Below are 22,497 nucleotides of genomic sequence, written 5' to 3'. Positions count from 1 at the left end.
ACGGATTACGTGCATAATAGAACCACGCTGTTTTGTGTTGTTTCGTTGGAATCCTGATGTGCGGCAAAGTATAAACCGTGCGGCAAAGTATAAACCGTACGGCAAAGTATAAATATGCAGCAATTAGCAGCTTTCTGTACTATAAACAGTACAAGGAAGCCAACTTTGTCGGGTGACTGTAGGAAAAATAAATTACATATTTAAAGCAACGCAATTTGGTCATAAAAGGTTGTAAAAATTAAACATAACAATACATTTTAAAATTAAATTTTATATTTTATGCAAAGTAGGCAGTAGCAAAATACAAGCTTTCAACTTACATTAATATTATTATGGTAACTAAAATTAAACATCACAAATGCTATGAAATTAAAAATCTAAGAACAAAAATAGACTATCACCGGTTTAATTTGGCTTTGAAATCCTTTACCCGATTCAAAAGCGTACATTATTAAATCAAATCGCTACTGAAAAGTGCATGGTATGACTTAAATTATGGCCCTATTTAGTCGGACCAATCATGAGCACATAGAAGAGCAGTATTCAGGAGCAGGATAATTCAGGGTCAATATGGTAACTACACAGTAAGTGAAATATGTGCGTCAGTTCTCCACAAATTAAGAAGATATCATGAGTGAAATATTTATTTGTTATGGGATCAGTGGCGTAGCCAGGTTTAAAGCGCCCTAAAGCATAATTGATTAAGCGCCCCCCCCCCTTCCCTTAACATTAAGCATAACCATACATATTGTTTCCCTCATAATAGTATTTAATAGTATTCCCTATATAAGTATTTCCCTCAATTGAGCACCGCGGCGACGATTTACGATTCATCTATGAATATTATAATTAAAGACAGAAATGTAATAGTTTATAATGATAATAATATACGTTTTTAAAAATATACCTGATTAGAGATAAATGTTATTTTAATTTCGTATTTATATGTACATAAAAAATAAAAGTTTTATTTTCTTGAAGGAGTTCTGCCCCCCAGAGCCTTCCGCCCTGGAGCGACCGCTCCACTCGCTCCACGGTCGCTACGCCACTGTACAGGATTTTAGTTTTGGATTTAAGATAAGGCGAAAAATACTATGAAAATATTCAGCATATAATCAAAGAATAACACTGCGGATCAAAGAGCAATTAATTGTTCTTATAATGTCAACACTTCTGTACACTTCTGAATAACACTTCCATAATTGTGAACCAATATAATTGTTATTAAAGTCTAAGTACTAGTCCCTGCATATTCCATTATATACATTGCACTATTGGGTAGCATTGATTTTTAATGAGTAATTAATAGGCCCTAACAGTTTTAAAATAAAAAATTGCATCAAAATATTTATAGAAAAAAGTAATTTAAGTATTGTGCTTTACTACAAAATGAGTATGTTAGAAACTCCTAAACATAAACCAAAGCAAAAGCTACGAAGAGAAAATAGGTGATTTTTAAAAGGACATTTAAAAAATGAAATATATTAAGTTCCTTCAGTTGTAAATCAATAGAAATTAAACATCTGTAAATACCTAGCCCTTTGTTTGTTCACCATTTACAAAACTTGTATGCTATCTCTAAGCTTACAAAGTAATGAGAATTGAAAATATTTATAAAAAAAAGGATAGGTAAATAATTTTGATAATTGAAGTTACAAGTTGTGGGTCCGTAGTTATAATCTATTTATTTGCTTTTAACTAGTATTGTCTGTTGAAAAATAAATACAGTTCTAGGCCGATTTATCACTAATCCAGTATATACTTGTTTTCTTGGTTAAAAAATAATTAGGGATGGACGAGATTGGATTTTTAGTTCGAGACGAGACGAGACGAGATCGAGACGGGATTTCCCTTCTCATACACAACGGGAAATGCACGTTCGGAATTTTTACCTGATTTTGTAACATTGTTAGATGACTGTTTAAATAGGCAAGAATATTTACAATCTTTTATTAAAAAACATCAGCATAACATTTTTTTATTAATCACGCCTAACTTATTAAAAATGCCTACGATTAGGAAACATAGTGATATCAGTTAGGATTAGAGTTCAACTTATCCTAAAATAAAATAAATCATTTTAAAATAAAATATTAATTTTTATAAAATAGTTACTTGTTTTGACTTTTTTTATAGTAATAAAACGCAACTAGAACATGCTCCTGTATTGCGGGTATTGCATTGACTTTCTGCAGGCGTTTTTAATATTTTTTTATTTTTTTTTATTCTCGTCTCGATAAAAATCTCGGCCAAAAAGAAATCTTGTCTCGTTTAACGAGATTTAAAATTTCCTGAAAATTTCCCGAAATTTCGAGACTTGACCATCCCTATTAAAAATCATAGCAATTCAAACAACAGATTAATTTATCACATATTTGCAAATTTGTTATACAAGCTGGTACTGAGCACATTTATTAATAAAGCGCTTTATATTGATCTAATTTTAAATTAAATCATATAATTGTATCAAAACTAATATTAATTGCTCACAAAAGCCATTCTTTTTTAGGTACTAATTTTTTCACTTGAACACAACAATTATATTAAAAACGTACAACACTTAACTTACACAAAATATACATCAAGAAAAATTCATGATTCCATTCAAAATACAACTTTTATATATATTTTTGGGTCTCAACTTTGTTTTCAAAACTTGTATGCTTTCCCGTTTCAATGTCGTTTCAAATGTGATTTTAACTGCAATTTAGATTCAAGGCACATAACTGTATTAGAGCAAATTAACAAAAGGAGACAGAAGACAATTGAGTTTCAATTTTTGAGACTTATGGGTAGGTTTTAAAGGTTGTATTGTATGAAATCAATTGGTTTTCAATTTCCATGAAACTTGATTTTTAGGACATTGTTGAAACAATGTTGTGAGAACATAGTTATAAATTAAAAGACAAACTTAAAAATATTTGCACTGTTGCACCAATAAAAATTCTAACTTCTTAAGGCTATTACTACAAGTATTTCAGCAGTTAAAATGGAAGGTATAAAAGTACAAAAATAAAACGTGACAAAATATGACTAGATTAAAGACCTGCGAGGCGATGCTAAAGGTGGAGTGGTGGCTGATGGTGTTGTGGCATCTTGCATGATGGCACTGGACATGCTCACAACGACATAGAGGCAACACAGGATCAGTGGTCCGATAATAGCTCCCTCCATACCCATACAGAACAACCCTCCAGCAACTGACAGTCCTGTCAGATAGGGGTGACCTCTATAACAACAATATATAAGTTACATGATGGCACTGGACATGCTCACAACGACATAGAGGCAACACAGGATCAGTGGTCCGATAATAGCTCCCACCATACCCATACAGAACAACCCTCCAGCAACTGACAGTCCTGTCAGATAGGGGTGACCTCTATAACAACAATATATACGTTACATGATGGCACTGGACATGCTCACAACGACATAGAGGCAACACAGGATCAGTGGTCCGATAATAGCTCCCTCCATACCCATACAGAACAACCCTCCAGCAACTGACAGTCCTGTCAGATAGGGGTGACCTCTATAACAACAATATATATGTTACATGATGGCACTGGACATTCTCACAATGACATAGAGGCAACACAGGATCAGTGGTCCGATAATAGCTCCCTCCATACCCATACAGAACAACCCTCCAGCAACTGACAGTCCTGTCAGATAGGGGTGACCTCTATAACAACAATATATATGTTACATGATGGCACTGGACATTCTCACAATGACATAGAGGCAACACAGGATCAGTGGTCCGATAATAGCTCCCTCCATACCCATACAGAACAACCCTCCAGCAACTGACAGTCCTGTCAGATAGGGGTGACCTCTATAACAACAAATATATACGTTACATGATGGCACTGGACATGCTCACAACAACATAGAGGCAACACAGGATCAGTGGTCCGATAATAGCTCCCTCCATACCCATACAGAACAACCCTCCAGCAACTGACAGTCCTGTCAGATAGGGGTGACCTCTATAACAACAAATATATACGTTACATGATGGCACTGGACTTGATCACAACGACATAGAGGCAACACAGGATCAGTGGTCCGATAATAGCTCCCTCCATACCCATACAGAACAACCCTCCAGCAACTGACAGTCCTGTCAGATAGGGGTGACCTCTATAACAACAATATATATGTTACATGATGGCACTGGACATTCTCACAATGACATAGAGGCAACACAGGATCAGTGGTCCGATAATAGCTCCCTCCATACCCATACAGAACAACCCTCCAGCAACTGACAGTCCTGTCAGATAGGGGTGACCTCTATAACAACAATATATATGTTACATGATGGCACTGGACATTCTCACAATGACATAGAGGCAACACAGGATCAGTGGTCCGATAATAGCTCCCTCCATACCCATACAGAACAACCCTCCAGCAACTGACAGTCCTGTCAGATAGGGGTGACCTCTATAACAACAAATATATACGTTACATGATGGCACTGGACATGCTCACAACGACATAGAGGCAACACAGGATCAGTGGTCCGATAATAGCTCCCTCCATACCCATACAGAACAACCCTCCAGCAACTGACAGTCCTGTCAGATAGGGGTGACTTCTATAACAACAAATATATACGTTACATGATGGCACTGGACTTGATCACAACGACATAGAGGCAAGACAGGATCAGTGGTCCGATAATAGCTCCCTCCATACCCATACAGAACAACCCTCCAGCAACTGACAGTCCTGTCAGATAGGGGTGACCTCTATAACAACAAATATATACGTTACATGATGGCACTGGACATGATCACAACGACATAGAGGCAACACAGGATCAGTGGTCCGATAATAGCTCCCTCCATACCCATACAGAACAACCCTCCAGCAACTGACAGTCCTGTCAGATAGGGGTGACCTCTATAACAACAAATATATACGTTACATGATGGCACTGGACTTGATCACAACGACATAGAGGCAACACAGGATCAGTGGTCGGATAATGGCTCCCTCCATACCCATACAGAACAACCCTCCAGCAACTGACAGTCCTGTCAGATAGGGGTGACCTCTATAACAACAATATATAATTACATGATGGCACTGGACTTGATCACAACGACATAGAGGCAACACAGGATCAGTGGTCCGATAATAGCTCCCTCCATACCCATACAGAACAACCCTCCAGCAACTGACAGTCCTGTCAGATAGGGGTGACATATGACGTAAATTGTCATATTGTCAGTCCTAGGGTTAACTGGAAAATTTACAGATCAATCCAGGTTTTTTTCACAAATTAATTGGTTATTAATTTATTATTTATCATAAATCACGGTATTAGGGTTTTACAGTTGATTGGGCAGCCTGTTTTTCAGTTTCAACCATTATACTATAATAAGGGTGTAGCATAGAGCACAAGGGCCTAGATTTTTTAGGATTTTTTGAGAGGATAGCAGGCTTACCTGAATGGGAAAGAGTCCAAACTGGCACAGGAAACACAAAACAAAACTTTACACTATATACACAAAACATTAGAATATTTCATTGTCACTGACAGCATTTTCAACTAAGGAAGAGAGAGTTTTCTAGATGTCCAAAATGGTGGACATTAGTGTCTGTCGAGTCTTACTCATTTATCTCAGTGTAGATGGTTGCGTCTACGAACAGTGTAGGCAAGAACTGGCAGACAGCGAGTGTGATTGCATGGAACTTCTTGCCTTGTGCCAGCCACAAGTCCAACACTGCCGGCAGACAGGCCCAGTACGTACCCAGTGCAGGAACTACTGCCAACATGGCTGCCAAAACTGTAGAAGAAATCACAGCTGTAGCAATAGTAGGAGTCAGCAATAGTAGTACTAACTTTTGAACACAGACGTAGCCATGCCCAACTATATGAACCAGCAGTAACCTTTTTTTACAGAACATACTTGAATGAGCCACTCACAGAGTATATGCTATTGCCTAAAACTATATTTTCACCCATATTTTTGTTACTGTGATAGTTTATGTGTTATGGAAGATTCTACAGTTTACAATAAGTTATGCTTCCAGTTTACGTTAGTTAACATTTATGTATATTTGAGAGCGATCCTCAATTTACGTCTGAGCAGTGGCTGAATTTAACTAGGTACATTTGTTTATCATTTAGCAGTCCCACCCAAAACTCTTATTATTAGAACCACAATAACATGTAGAAAATTCATTGTTCAAAGGAATTAAAAGTAAAGTTTATTCACTGATCTCTATAGTAAGTCAATCATATTTGCATATTTTTATGACGCTGATAAGGGTCAAGGATACAAGAAAGGGCTGGATAAAAGCAAATTCAATGTGATCTTTAGGAGAGTGTCATATCCCTGGATCTGTCTCTATCTCTGCTATCTCTATTACCAACTTTATCTAAAATTTATGAAAAGGCAGTTTACATACAACTAACACATTTTCTTGAAGAACACCATCTCGTGGATAGCTCCCAACATAGGTTTTAGCGGAAAATCAATGACAACTGCTAGTGTTTCTTTTATAGAATCAGTGATAGACTCAATAGATGCTGGTGAACCATGTGTTGGAATCTTCATGGACCTGTCAAAGGCTTTTGACACTGAGGATCATGAAATTCTTCTTGCCAAATTAAAATTACTTGGCTTGGATCCTCATTCCTTAAATTGGTTTAGTTCATACCTAAATAATAGATATCAGTTTGTTCAGATTACTCAATTGGCCAAAAACAATAAAATTATAAATAATAAATCAGAATTGAAACCAGTAAAATTTGGTGTGCTTCAGGGATCTGAGCTGGGACCACTCTTGTTTATTTGTTATTTGAAAGATATTTCTAATCATTATCATACTCAGATAACACAAACCTTTGCCTATATTCTGATTCAAATCTTAAAGTGTCGGGTAATAATTTAGAACAATTATTAGAAATTTTATCATTCACTGAAATAGGAAATATTATTACCTCCACTTAAAATATTGAGAAAACTAACTAAATTTCCTTCAAAACAGCCCAATCAAGGATAAAAAAAGCAGTGGTGCAGGGGGGCCCGCGAGCTAGGGGGCCCGTGAGCCTTGACCGGGATTTTTGGTAAATTTTACCGGCACTTGGGCCCGCGATAGTGTGACACACTCAGCCACATGGGTCCCCTATCATAACAATATTTATATGAGAATTAAAATACATTTTTTATGACGAAAATTTGTTCAAACCTATAGTTCAAGTAGTTTACAACAGCTAAACTAACACTATTACTTGACCGATCAATATAAATTATGAATTATTCTGTTGTCTTTTATTCTTAAACGTGAGCAAACTTAATATTTAATTACCACTTGAATATTTTAATTCCTCTGCAATCTATATAGATATAATTTAACGGTGTTTCTTTGAAAATAAATTATTATTCTTTTTTGACCCGACCCAATTAAATTGGTTTAGATCCTACCTATTTCTTTGGCAACAATATGTTGAGATAGAACATTATAAATCAGATTTCTCAAGTAAATATAATTACATCCAAAAGTTTAATTCACAGATGCGGAGGGTCCGCCATGGAGTTCCGCAGGGGTCAGTGTTGGGGCCCCTCTTGTTCCTAATATACTTGAGGGGTCTGCCGGACTTGATGCCTGTGGGCGGGGCGGCCTGTTTGTATGCTGACGATACTAATATTACCATTTGTGGAAATTCAAAAGAAAGTATTGAGGCATCATCATTGGTCAGTCTCTCCATCATAAAAAAATTCTTAGATAGCAAAAACCTTCTTTTAAACCCTGAAAAATCTAATTTTGTATCATTATCTACAAAACAAAACAAAAACAAATTAAATCCAGACATAATCTTAGAAGATTATAAATTACAACAGGTAGAACATACAAAATTTCTTGGTTTAATAATTGATAAAAATCTAGCCTGGGACAAACATGTTGATCATGTTATCAAAAAAATGTCGTCAGGAGTATCTGCTTTAAGACAAATGTATAAAGTTTGCAGCTTAAAAACATTAATATCAATATATTATGCCTTAGTTCATTCTAATTTAGCTTATGGAATCAGTATATATGGAGCAACTACATCAAAAAACTTAAAACGGATTTTATCGTACCAGAAAAGGGCAATTAGGGCAATGTTTAATTTGAAAAGGAAAGATTCGGTAAAACATATTTTTACCGATCTTGGAATACTAACTGTTCATGGACTATATATCTTGGAAACTATTATTTATGCAAAAAATATTACAAAAACTCAGGTATCAAACAAAATTAGTCATAATTATAACACTCGTTCTCAATCTCAAATTGATAGACACAATCTAGAATTTTATAAAAAGAAAACAAAATTCACAGGAAATAAATTTATGTCCCATCTTCCAAAAATACTTCTAACTGAAAATGATACAAAAAAGTTTAAAAATTGTCTGAAACAGTATTTGATTAAAATTGCCCCTTATTCTCTTGAAGAGTTTTGGGAGAACAAATAAAATAAATATTCTGTCTTATTATTAGTTCTTAAATGTAAAACATTTTATTTTGTAAGATCTGGCTCTATTCCTGTACAATTGTACTTAAATGAATAAAGGATATTTTGATTTGATTTGATTTGATTTGACCCGATCTTGGCCCGAACAAATCTCTGACCCGACCCGGTCTCACATGCCTTCCACTAGCCCGACCCGACCCGAAAAAATCGGGGACCCGCACACCCCTACCGAAAATTTAGACATGCGATCCAAAACAAGCGTCGTGGAAAATTTAGCAAAAAAGTGTTGTTTTTTCATGACAATCCGTCCTCACACGGCCAATCGTACCTGAGAGTTATTGGATGGTTTTGGATGGGAAGCTTACAATCATCAGCCGTATAGTCCATATTTAGCGCTGAGTGACTACCATCTATTCCCAGTGATGAAGACGTGGCTTGCTACGCAACGCTACGCTGAACTCCATGCCGGTGTAAACCAATGGTTTAACTAACATGCGGCAGATTTCTTTAAAGAGGACATTGAAAAGCTTCTACGACGCTATGATAAATGCCTTGATTTAAATGTTGATTATGTACAAAAATAGCCTAAAAAATGTATATAATAAAATTATTTTTTCATTTTGTCTATATACTACTTTCTGGATAGTGCTCGTATTTTACGTAGATAATTTGATGCTTAAACATAGCAAACAATGATTATTACAATTTCTCTTTTAGAATACAGTAGGGTTTTTGTTTTTATGGATTCACTTAAACGATCACCTTCATAAGTAAGAGTGTGGGGAAATACATTACAAATATTTTACACTAACTATTTAAAAATATAACTTGCCTGTTGTTGAACAGATTTTAACTGGGCTGTACTTATTTGGAAACCTAATTTAACAAAAAGAAGCAATACAAATTTTAATTTTATAGGGTCTAACTTGTTTTTTTTGTTGTTGTTGTATAATCATGAGTATTTTTTGTGACCAACCTGAAGGAATATAGACGATGTTCATTTGAAACAGGTTATGGATCAGCCACGTCCACATTCCGTAGAAAACAGCCAGTTTGAATGAAGCAGTCAGTACCTCATTGACTGCATTCTCCATAGCAAAAGCCAGTCTGGACAGAAAAATAGATCATGTTTTAATACAGAGTCTGCATATAATTTGTTATTATGCTACATACTGAATTGCCTTTGAGTAGAGGTATGCGAGCGGCTCGCTACAAGCTAGAGAGATAGAGCCTAAAGTCGGAAAATCGAGCTCGAGCCGAGCTTTTACAGTCGCGATCTCAGAAGACATGATTTTCTACGCCTTTATTTAATAAATGATGTTTTCTTTTGTGTTGGTGCCTTATTTAGTCCTCTTTCCTACAAAAAACAACTAGGTATCCAACTTAATATAGCTAGTCCAGCCCAGCGTAAACTTTACGTTCAACAAACAACCACACATATCGTCATTCGGCAGAGCTAGCAAGACTACTACTACTACTTTCATACAACAGTCAACAATATAAAAGTATTGAATGAATCTATCGAGTTACAGTAGTCGATAGTCAATAAGGGAGTCTTGTGATTAGTAGATTGGAGATATTATAAAGTACAGTATTAGATTTAGTTTGAATTGCCATCAAAATATTTTATACCAAAATATTTTAATACAACAAATAAAAATGAATGATTATTATTGCATGGTATTATTTAACTTTAATCGGTTAAGTATTGGTGTTATTTTTAGAAGCCGATAAGTTACTGCAAGGAACATCGATGCATCGGAATAACGCAATCTCATTGGGCCTTGGGCCTTGTCAGAAAGATCAGGGCCACTACTGAAGTGTTGCCAGATGGACGATAATTTTTGTGTACTTTTACAACTACTGTGGTGACAAAAACGAAATATTTACTTTCCCAAAATTAACTACACATGTTCTAACGAGTTTACACAAACATTATTTAAATTAGTCAACTATTGAATTTTGTTTACGAATTAAGAGCTATAGCCATTTTAAGATCATTTTGCTGACATTCACCATAATAGTGTAATGTTAAATATGGCAACGTCACTCGTCAGCCCTACAAAACATCTGTTTGATGGGAAAACAAAGCTGACACAAGTATCCAAGTAAGTATCCAAAAATAGACACCGAATGAATGAGCAGAACAACTAGAGGGAGAAGAGACAAGAGAGAGAGAGAATTAATTAATTAATTGAATTAATTGATTTTATTTTATTTGAATAAATAAGAACGCCTTCGCAAAGGAAACGCAACTACAACACGCTCCTGTATTTCGGGTATTGCATTGACTTTCTGCAGGCATTTTTAATTTTTTTTTTCTATTCTCGTCTCGATAAAAATCTTGCCCAAAAAGAAATCTTGTCTCATGTAACGAGATTGAAAATTTCCCGAAATTTCGAGACTTGACCATCCCTACATTAAATAAATACCACGATAAAGATAAATGAAGATAATGCAAAACATATAAAAATAATACTTCCTAGAAGTGTGCTATTTTTAAATTTTTGGTCAAGCCAAACTCGAGGTTATATCGTGATCATCTAACACAGTCGTAGAGACACTATCATCGTTTTCTGCGATCACTTAAAAATCCTGAATATCTCACTCAGTAACAGAAACATCACCACTGTCTTTTGTGGTCGTGACAAAATCCTGATATTGTTCAGCGTTAACGGAAACGTTATAATCGTCTCCCGCGATCACAGTAAAGTTATCATCATCTTTCTCGATCGTAGCTTAATTAAAATAATTTCCCACGGTTATCCTCGTCAAGCAATATTTTTTGGACATCATCACTGTTTCCTGCGGTCACGGAAACGTCATCGTCGTCTCCCACAGTCACCGAAACGTCATCGTCGTCTCCCACGGTCACCGAAACGTCATCGTCGTCTCCCACTGTCACGGAAACGTCATTGTCGTCTCCCGTGGTCACGGAAACGTCATCGTCGTCTCCCACAGTTACCGAAACGTCATCGTCGTCTCCCGCTGTCACAGAAACGTCATTGTCGTCTCCTGTGGTCACGGAAACGTCATCGTCGTCTCCCACGGTCACCGAAACGTCATCGTCGTCTCCCGCTGTCACAGAAACGTCATTGTCGTCTCCCGTGGTCACGGAAACGTCATCGTCGTCTCCCACGGTCACAGAAACGTCATCGTCATCTCCCGCTGTCACAGAAACGTCATTGTCGTCTCCCGTGGTCACGGAAACGTCATCGTCGTCTCCTGCGGTCACGGAAACGTCATGCGCGATCGCGGCAAAATCACTAACAAATCCCACGGCAGTTTGGGTATCATCATCGTCTCCCATGGTCACGGAAACGTCATCTTCATGCGCGATCGCGGCAAATTGACTTCAAAATAATAGGCCTACTACGTTTTTGTTTGATATTTTTAGTCTGTCAGAGATGAGTGACTTATATTATTCTTATAAATGTAATGAGTGACGAGGATAGCCCTAGTACCCAAAACCTTCAAACTTAAGGCAGCACTTCATTCCAAGTGATTATTTTAAAATACCTTATTGCATATTGATGATTTTAACTTATGATACATGTAATTGTATTAAGTTATCTGTTTTATAAATAAATTTCTTTTTATACATTTTTTATAATAATTTTTTTGTAATTAATTATTGTTTAATTAGAATTTATAATTATTTTTAATTTTATTTTTTTTATTAATTTTTTATAATAAATTTCTGTTTCATTATTGAGTTGAAATAACTCTTATCATCAACTCAATACTAAATTTTTTTACTCATATACCGTTTTATTGAAAAAATTGCCTTTAAAAAAAAAAAATAAGGTGAAATTTACTAATAAAATTATTTTTTAAAGCTTTTTTTCAAAAGCTCGGCTCGATTGAAAATCTCACGCTCGCAGACCTCTTCTTTGGATCATAGAAATTTAAGTTACACAACTAGTAAATTTTTAGGTCTTACTCTTACTGAGAATTGATCACAGGATCAACAATACAGATAAAATCTTCCGTGGTTACTCTTTTAGTTTTAACTGTTAAAATACAGTCCAAAACTAATTAACATTACACAATGAAGGCATGTGTGCGTTTAAGGCTTTAACTGACACAAAGTGAAGATGTCTTATTATAGGATAAAAAGATCAGTTCAACGTTTAGCGGCCTATTTTGTGTACCTATTAGCCAAATGGATTGCTTGATTATTGAATGATTGATTAGTTAGTAATCATTGTCTAAACTATTTCCACAATTAATTAATATTGAGATAATTCTATAGTTGGTTGTTTATAAGTATTATTAGTTTTACATTTACATTTAACTTTGCATTATCACACAGGCTTTTTACAATAAAACCTACCTTTTTCCAAAGACGGGACTGATAGCAGTGATGAGCTCGACTGGCTTGTACAGCTGACGACTAGAACTGAGCAAATAGAAGAGAGCCGTCAGGAAGACAATCTGTGATAGAAAAACAAACCCATTGAAATTAAAACAATCTGGACTTTTAGGATATTTGACAACATACTAAACGGCTAAGTATTAGTTAGTTTGAGTTAATCTTGTGATTCCTCATTGCGAAAAAATAGGTGCATAAGGGTAGAAATAGAAATCATATCCCAAGAGAACACTACAAAATCTGTTTCATACTTCATGGCTATGTGTTTTAGGTAAGCCCAAACTTGTTAGGTGTTTTTGTTGCACCGGATGGCGGACGGAACTAAAATTAAATTGTCTTCAGCTGATCCATAAGGATGAGAGTTCTACTAAGGGAGTATGTTTCATCTATGCTACTACTTACCATACTGATACAGAAGTTCAACACTGCAAAGCTGTGAGTGAAAACAACAGTGAAGACCGTAAGGAAAGCACTGAGAACAAGACTGGCGTTACCTCTGATAAGTTCCCACACGCTCTCTAGTCCTGATGTGAGCATCACCATGTTGTTCTGGGCCCAATCAGTCACAGCTCTCATGCTTACTAGCTCTGCAGCACAGAAACAACAATGGAAATATACTGACTAAAATACATCCACGAAAAATGTTGTACTGTATATCAACTTCAGTACAACCATTGTCCATCTCAATATATTGGATTTACCACCACCAGCTTTAGAACAAGAATTAACAATCATGGGACAGACATAAAAAACAACCACCCAGAAAAACCAGTGCCTATTGATGGTGCCAGCCACAATATACAAGATTTAAACAGCTGTTTTAATTAAAAAATAATAAGATCATTCCCTCCCACCTGTAACCCATCACAACTAAGGAGATGGGAACTTTCATATCAATGGTTTACCAAATCCAGGGAGCCCCCAAACCACAATCTCAGATAAAAACTTTCTTTTCCCTTTCCATACCTAAAGCAGGCTTGGACTCTTGTGTAAATAATAATCAATTACTGTATTCATTTGCAAATTCATTGTGTTGGCAAAACTGCTTCCTTTACCAGTGAAAGACTTTCAGAATCTAATGTCACTCTCAATGTTGAGAAAGGGGCCAGTGGCTTCGAATATTCAGTGTTTCTTTTGTGTTACTTTAGAGAAGTGGAATGCCAACAATTTTTATGGTAAGCCTGCTTATCCTGTCCTTTGTCTCCTTAATTATAATTGACAAAGTCAGGATTTACAGTTTTCAGACCAAGTCTTAGCATAACAAAATATTCTTATAGACTAAATATTTACAACACATACTATTCACATTGACTGTACCGAAATGAAAACTAAACTAAAGGAAAATTTCTCCCAGTTTAAAATATTCATCCAGACTATAACAAGGGTTTTGAAGCAGGTAATTATAAAATAAAAGTCTAAAATTTGTTAATTGAATGAATATTTATATTATTTTTTACTGACTTATAATATACTTCAATTGATAAAGTTATGAGGCAATTACTAGTTTTACTAAGGCGATGGGATTCTAACAACGCGGTATTTTTAAGACGAGTGTCGTGACTTTGATTATTAAATTGAAGATATTCAGGGGATTTTAATATATAAAGAATCAGATCATAAATTAACAAATTTACAACAGTCTGAATTTGCAGATCTATAAAAAGCGTTTTGAAATGCTCAGGGTGCATCCCAGTCATAGCTCTTACACAGTGGCGGCACTTTAGCTGAACAGTAGAGCGGGCCTGTGGTGGGATCATTCCGGGCCGTCTGGGGGCTATGGAAAACCCCCTTTGAGGGGGGGGGGGGGGGTCCAAGGGCCCTACATTTTTTAATAATAACTCACAATTCAGAGGATTGCAGTACCGTTGAAGTAGGCCTAACCCCATTTGAACCACGAACACCCACTTCAAAATAACATCACCACACCATCAAACAAAAACCATACGCCTTTAAATTTAAATGATCACTAAAACCGACAAAAGAGATTTATTTGAGTATGGCTACTCTAATAAATCTGTAATAATATCTCGAAACTAACTAACAGTGTTAACTTATTAGTTCATAAAATATTTCATACAACTACAACCCATTTGCCGGTTGGTGTACAACATGAACATACACGAGCGGCGGGAATCGGGATGTAAACAAAGCTACACTAGCCCTCAGCACTCCCAGCGATAATATTGAGAATCAACGTGGGCCAGCTCAAATCAGCCCTTCTGCTTTATATACCAATGCATTGTTCCCTGATAGTCAAGCGCCGCCGGCTGGCGTTGCCTTGTCCATTACGTTCTTATGGTGGCTAGAAGGGCCCGAAATCCGTAGCCCTCCAATGTGTTACGAGATAATTGCATTGTATTTCAACAAAAGTTATGACCCGTTGAAAGTTCAAAATTAATTTACATTGCAGTTTATTGAATAATTTCAATCAAATAACCTATTAAGAATTTAAAAATTAAAATATACTTTGGTGTTTATTTTGGGTGGGCCCGGCCCACTTGGCCCTTATGGAAGTGCCGCCACTGCTCTTACAGCCCTTTTTTGGAGAGTCAAAATTTCTTTTGTTATACCACTAACACCCTCAAAGCACCAATCCATATTTCTTAAGTACTGGAAGTATGCAAAATAAGCTGTCCTTACACATTTCTTAGGAATCTGATTTACAAGACGATTTAAAAGATATACCACTCGAGATAATCTTGAAGATAAATAACCTATATGAGCATTACATGTGAGTTGATTATCAATATGAAGGCCCAAAAATGTTACAGCTGTGGTATTATTTAGATCACAGTTAGTGGGAATCTGTTTAAGTGTAAAAATCATGTTTTGGGTTTTTTCTTCATTTAGCAAAAAGCCATTAGTTTTCAAACCAATTTGATGCATTAACACGTTCAGTGCGGCAGGCACTCCAACAAGCGCTCGCCAATTGCGGCAAGGCCCGGGCGAAGCCCCGGCGCGGTACCGTAACAGCGAACGCAATTGGCATTAAAATATTTAAATGTGACGAATAACAAAAGAGCAGCGGCGATTGTACTACGTTACAAACAAAAAAAGCCCCCAAAAAAATGAAATCTAGCCCGAGATTGGACGTAGTTCCCTAAAACACCCAAAGGTAGCAGCACTGCCTGGATCAGTAGTCAGTGGCTTTGTAATATGGCTTGAAGAGAGAAAATAGCCGAAACCGGGACAAAAGCATTGTCAGACGGGATTTTAAGATAAATTTTAGTACCAACCAATACCAAAATAAAGCTCACATTCTAAGCCAGAGGCTAGCAACGATTTTAACGTTCCCCAGCAATGGCTGAGCTCATACTGAACTAATGTAGTGGGGGTTGCGCAACTACATCAATTGATGTAGGCCGCTTGTGGCGCGACTACATCAATTGATGTAGTCAGCGCTGAACGTGTTAAGCTTTGTTTCATGGACAAGATTTTTGAGTTCGTTAGGTTTACATGAAAAAAGTCGTCAGAATAAAGAATAGTTTTACTGTTTACTGCCAATGGAAGGTCATTAAAATAAATTAGGAATAAAAGTGAACCAAGGACTGAGCCTTGTGGAACACCCATTTAACATTCTTTTCTTGTGGCGTATTACCGTAAATACTCACAATTTGTTTACGGTTGTTTAGGTAAGATCAAACAAATTGTAGAGATGGCCTTGGAAACCCATAATTTTGTAATTTGATGATAAGAATTTTAAAATCCACACAGTCAAATGCCTTGCTCATGTCACAACAAGTGCCCTGATCAAATAACTTATTTTCAAACGACTCATGAATTTGACTAATTAGATTATCAAGAGAATCAATAGTGGACATTCCCTTTCTACAACAGTAGGCAAATCGCAGTTGGCAAATCGGGATACATTAAACAATGTTACTCCTCCTGTACTCCTCAATGTACTCATAAACTTGTTTAAAGACCAAGATTTCAATTAATTTACCAATTACCGGTAAAATGCAAATAAACAATGGTTGGTAAGAACCACAAACAGACCAGGAGTCCTGTGCACAATGTCTATGAAGTTGTCCCACGTCTGGTAGACGGCGGAGGAGGTGACCTTGGGGCCAATGGTGGTCTTCTTCTCTATTGCACTCATCATCCACGCTTGGTACACTCGATCCCACAGATCCAGCACTCGATCTTCCACCTCTAGCGCCTTCTCTTCACTCACCTCACTCAGCATATTTCTGACCTGCAGGAAAAATCTAGTGTCAAACCGTTGGGCATTGACTAAATTGTTCCATCAATGAATCACAAATACACTAGTTTGGCCTGCTTGAAATATTGTGATCATACATGTCTGAAGACATTTGGGCAAGACCAAAATTTGACATACCTAGGCTAAATGTTTTATTGGTAGGAGCCAGTTTGTTCATTAGTTTGATCAAAAATCAAGTCTGTCTTGTTTTATAAAAATATTGGTATAGATACCTGCTTTGTAGTAATCCAAATTGTTGAAATGACGCAAATATTGGTGCTGTGTTCAACCAACTGTTTCCTAATTTATTTATTTCTCATATGACTTAACTTAAAAAATATACCTCTATGGAGCCAACGACGTTCAACACTAGAAATCAGCTGTGCGCTTCAATGTTATTGTTATGCTTTAAAGTATTTTCCTAACCTAGCTTTTGTTTGTAAAAGAACGTTACTGTTAGAAGATGAGTGAAATAGATAATGAAATATATTGTACGTAACCCCATGTATATTGTCGGGTCAGGTACAATCTTGTACGTTACACGTTACGCAAGAGCGTGTTTACATCACTTAGGTGAATTATGCAACTCACTTCTGCTCGTTGCACAACATTCACCTGCGTGATGTAAAAACGCTCTTACTACACTTGTAATGTAAACATCTATTATAACTTCCTGTATGGCCATCACTTTACTCTTTTAACCAACCACAAACCATTGACAACCACCAAAGCATTGACAAAGCACAAATTATTGATCTATTTGACACCATGTTTGGTGACAAAAAAGGTGGGCTATACCAATTCTAGCAGCCACTAGATTACAAAATTATGCTGTTTTCGTTGAAACTTTTCATTTCAACATCAAATACAAATCTTCGGATGAAAATGCAGATGCCTTATCCCATTTACTTTCAAATATTTGCCAAGAAGTTAACCAAATAGACAACTTATATAGGCTTACCTCCGTCAGTAGTCCAAAATTTTGGACTACTGACGGAGGTAAGCCTATATAAGTCATTATTCGTAGTCCAGGGGCTATCAGAATGAATAATATAAATAGACAACGTTGATGTTTTTGAAATACAACTCCAAACCCTTCCTGTTTCAAGCAAACTAATAGCAGAAGAAACTCAAAAAGATGAGGAACTGTCAGACATCTATGAAGCTCTTAACGAAAGAAAGCTCATAAAACAATTCAAGTGAGTTCAGAGAGACACTGAATCAGAATAGAAAAAATACAAAATGAAAATGGGAAAATGGGGTGCTTATTGAAAGGTCATAGAGTTGTAATACCAAAATCATTAAGAAACAAAACTCTCAAGAACTTCATGAAGCACAGAAAGCTTTAGCTCGCTCCTATGTCTGGTGGAAAAATATTTACAATGATATTTAAACAGTGGTTTGAAATTGCAAAAAATGTCAAGAGCATCGTAATGATCCAACCAAAGTAGCCTACCTGTGCATCCATGGTCTACTCCTGAAAAACCTATGATAAGAATTCACGTTGACTTCGCTGGACCATTCATAAACAGCTACTTTTTAATTATTGTGGATGCATACCGTAAATGGCCAGAAGTTATTCCAATGAATTCTACAGCTACTAACAAAACCATAGATTGTGTGCGAACTTTCTGAACTTTCTGAAGGTCTGAACATATCTTTCAACCTGCCCATTGGTAGCCGGATGATATGGAGCAGAACGTTTATGGCATATCCCATTCAGTTCTAAGAAGTTTGCAATTTTGGCATTCCACATATCTTGGTTTCAGATAACGGTCCACAATATACTTATCAAGAATTAAAAAAAAAAACTTCTTACAACTAAATGGAATATGCCATAAACGTTCTGATCCATATCATCTGGCTACCAATGGGCAGGTCGAAAGATATGTTCAGACCTAAAAAACAATCCCTTAGGTCTATGAAAGATGAACCTGGTTCCCTGAACCAAACGGTTGCCAAATTTCTCATAGCATATAGGAGAACACCTCATGCAACTACAGGGTTAACACCTGCTCATCTTTTCATTGGCAGACCTTTGAGGTCAAGGCTTGATTTGACACTTCTTAACTCTTCAAATACTTGCACAAATGACCAGCCTATCCAACAATCTTATGAGAGGAACTTTAAAGAAGGAGACTCTGTTTCTTTTAGAATCTACGGAATGCTACAAAAGTCGAGATTTGAAAGGATTTTACAAAAACTGGGCTCGTGCCACTATAATATTGAATCTGGAAAATTCCACCTACAGGAGAGACATTGATCAAATAAGATCGGTCGATTCAAATTTAAGCGGTGAGAAGGACGACCGAGACTACTTTATTAATATCAAACTTCCTTTTAAGGCCTACAGTTCAAGATCAAGAACTTCAGGGAGCAAATGATCATGTGATCAACAACCATACTGAAGATGAAGGTCTCTTTAACAAACCTCTAGCTGCTCTACCAAACGGTCAAGCCTCAAACCCTGCATTAAGAAGAAGCTCAAGGAAAAAATAACCGGTTACAAGAATGAACAAGTGATTCCAAAAATTAGGTGAGAGGTGCTGTGTTCAACCAACTGTTTCCTAATTTATTTATTTATCATATCACTTTGTTTACATAATTTTTTCACTGATAAGAAGCTATCTTACAAGAATTTGGTATAGAATAAAAATATGTATATAAAACATAAATCTACTTTCTTTTCATAGTGCATAGCAATTGGGATTACTACGAAGTAGGTATTTAACCAATTGTTATATTAATGAAACTTTAAATAGGCTAGGCTTAAAAATTGGAACCAGTATCATTTGAAGTATTAGTATTTGTAATTAAAATAAAGTATTAGTAATTGAAATAAATAATTAAACATTTAGTACCCTTTAGTTATCGTTATAGTTATCATTGACTATTATCCATTAGTCAATGATAATAGGTAGGATTGACTAAGAAATAGTTCAATATTTCTTAGTTAATCCTACCTATTCATAACAATTTACTATCATAGTAACATTCAAATTCCATAAATAACAGATTACATTGTAGCCAAATGACACTGAGGATTCATAAAATACTGGACAGGATTGGGGCTATATTATAAGAGAAACATTCTCAGAGATATGGAAAGGAAACCCAAAATACCAACGCTGCAGGATAGAAGTGGCCTAATTTCCATCAGGATTACATAAGCAGAGAAGAAAATTTTATGATAAGCGATTTTTATAGGTTCTATCTAAGTCAAAAGTCAGAAAATAGCAGAAAAAACCTAAAACAAAAAAGTAGCTTGATTACATGCATAATTGAAATATTCACTAACATGTAGTGGTTGACTACCCAGCTCTATTATGGCAGTAAAACAATATGTAATTAAAACATTTAGATTTGAAACACAGTGGTAGGTTAATGTTGGACAAACTTTTGGCAGTTAGCCTGAAGGTAATTGTGCATGATGTCTCTGATGAGTAAATATATATAAGAATAAATAGCTTGCAAAACTATGAAGGAATAGAACTTACAAACTTGGATATTGCCTGTCGACCGTAGATGTAGGCATTGTTGAGTACAGAGTTGAGTTGTTGTTCCAAACCCTCGGGCAGCAGCTGGGTCAACTCTGGGTTGTGTACAACTGTCTGGTTGATCACACTGCCTCCCACCTTCATCATGTACATACCCTCTGTGTACGCCTGCACAACATCACCAACTTAGATATGACAACCACTTTAGTATTTTAGAAATATTTTAACCTTTTAACTATTTTTATTATCGTCAACGAGATCTATTATAGGCACATTGGTTTCAACAGAAATATGAAACTTGGGAAAGTAACCTCAATTTAATTTGTTTGAACACCGATTAATAATTGACACTCTCATTCTGAAACAATTCAACTCAAATTCAGCAATTCACTCCATGCACAGTAGGCAAATAACCTTTGACTTTATTTGAACTTATTTGACTTTGACTTTAACACTCTGAAATAGTGTTTTGATGTCAATTTCAGTCAAATACAGTCGAACCTCTATAAGACGAATTTCAAGGTATAGGGGAAAAATTTTTATTATCGATTTATTATAAGGAGGTTCGTTTTATCGAGGTTTAATATCATCTAAGTTCAGTATAAAAAATTGGCTACAGCTGATCCATATACATAGGATGTCAACTTCAAATTCAGAATCCATAATTTAATGGTGTTATTTTCCACACATGACTTAAATACCACAAGTAACATAGTATTTTTAGTTTTTTTCAGCATATTTTGAACAAGTATGAATTTTTTTTACCAAGAGTGTTTAACCTACCTGTATCACAAGGAATGTAGATCCAAATATCACAACAAAAAGCAAAGCTAAAATAACAATCACCGTAGCTGCAGAATCACTTGAGTCCTTCAGAATTGAAAGGAGGCGGCTTCTGACTTCACTGAACATCTAAAAATAATATATCACCATGAAATAATCAGGAAACTTATAAAAAGTATTTTAGTCATACTCTCTCAATTTAAGAAAGCAAGCTATCATAACTGAAATAAACTAGAGTAATTTATCTGGATCGTTATAACTGAACTATGGATGGTCATTTATCTTGATGGTCACAGTTTCACTTTGATATACATTTTACCACAAGATGCTGTAAACTGTGTTGAAATGAACATTAAAGTGAAACACCTAACATCGAGGTAAATGGTAAAAATAGATAGCTAACAAACTGTGAGAGGACAACATAGCCAATCAAAATGTTTTTTTTAAATATTGGAGGCAAAAAATGTCTAGTTTCTGTAGGCTTTTAGTTTAGGTGATAACACTTTTTCCTGACAATCACCACTGCAAGGATCCAATTATCTTAAACAGCCTATTTCTTGAACATTGTTGCCACCAGGACTGATGTACAGATTATATTATATGTTGCGTACCTTTTTATTCCGCCTCCAGTCCTTAATATAGTCAAGGGTGACTAGTTTTGGGCCAGAAATTACCCATTTTAAAACCCATGTCATCAAATTGGTTGGTCCATAAATCCAACAGAAGTCTTCGTTTTAAGATATACATGTCGACACATAAAGTTCTTACATTTTTTACATAAAAGAAATTTAATGATGGTAGCCGGCCACATTTATAAGGGACACACTGACGCCGGTAGCACGGCGGACACGATGGAACAATATCCGTCGGAACATCAATCGTGTCCGCCGTGCTACCTGCATCAGTGTGTCTCTTACAAATGTGGCTGGCTACTATCATTAAATGTCTTTTATGTTAAATATGTGTGAACTTTATGAGGCGGTTCACGAGTACGAGGTTACCCGCGCTCGGGCGCAGACAGATAAACTTCACCCAATTATGACAGGGATAAACCCGAGCGCAAAAAGTCGGCTTCACGGGTTCAATTAGAGAAAACCCCGGCCCAAATGTCGGGTTCACGAGTCATGGTCTAGCGCAAACTGGATAATCTCGGGCG

At 36.1% G+C, this 22,497-nt stretch overlaps 1 protein-coding gene across 2 annotated transcripts in view; it reads right to left on the bottom strand.

Annotated features, from left to right (window-relative positions):
* Nucleotides 1–4,919: 4,919 nt before the first annotated feature.
* The window catches only part of LOC128988726 (transmembrane protein 245), a 46,306-nt gene continuing 28,728 nt past the window's right edge, over nt 4,920–22,497 (bottom strand). For both annotated transcript variants that reach the window (XM_054410316.1, XM_054410317.1), the window contains exons 7-14: nt 21,342–21,470; nt 20,559–20,726; nt 16,857–17,055; nt 13,260–13,444; nt 12,819–12,919; nt 9,459–9,589; nt 5,633–5,807; nt 4,920–5,071 (exon numbers count right to left, since the gene is read on the bottom strand). In XM_054410316.1, coding sequence (XP_054266291.1) covers nt 4,939–5,071; nt 5,633–5,807; nt 9,459–9,589; nt 12,819–12,919; nt 13,260–13,444; nt 16,857–17,055; nt 20,559–20,726; nt 21,342–21,470 — 1,221 coding nt within the window. In that variant the 3' untranslated portion in view covers nt 4,920–4,938. The remainder of the gene's footprint in view (nt 5,072–5,632; nt 5,808–9,458; nt 9,590–12,818; nt 12,920–13,259; nt 13,445–16,856; nt 17,056–20,558; nt 20,727–21,341; nt 21,471–22,497) is intronic.

Source organism: Macrosteles quadrilineatus, unplaced genomic scaffold (assembly GCF_028750875.1).
Source record: "Macrosteles quadrilineatus isolate MER2022 unplaced genomic scaffold, UCM_ALF_1.0 Scaffold_3__2_contigs__length_128488019, whole genome shotgun sequence".
Classification (NCBI taxonomy): Eukaryota; Metazoa; Arthropoda; class Insecta; order Hemiptera; family Cicadellidae; genus Macrosteles; species Macrosteles quadrilineatus.
Note: the sequence above shows the minus strand (reverse complement) of the source record. Positions and strands in the feature narration are given on the sequence as shown.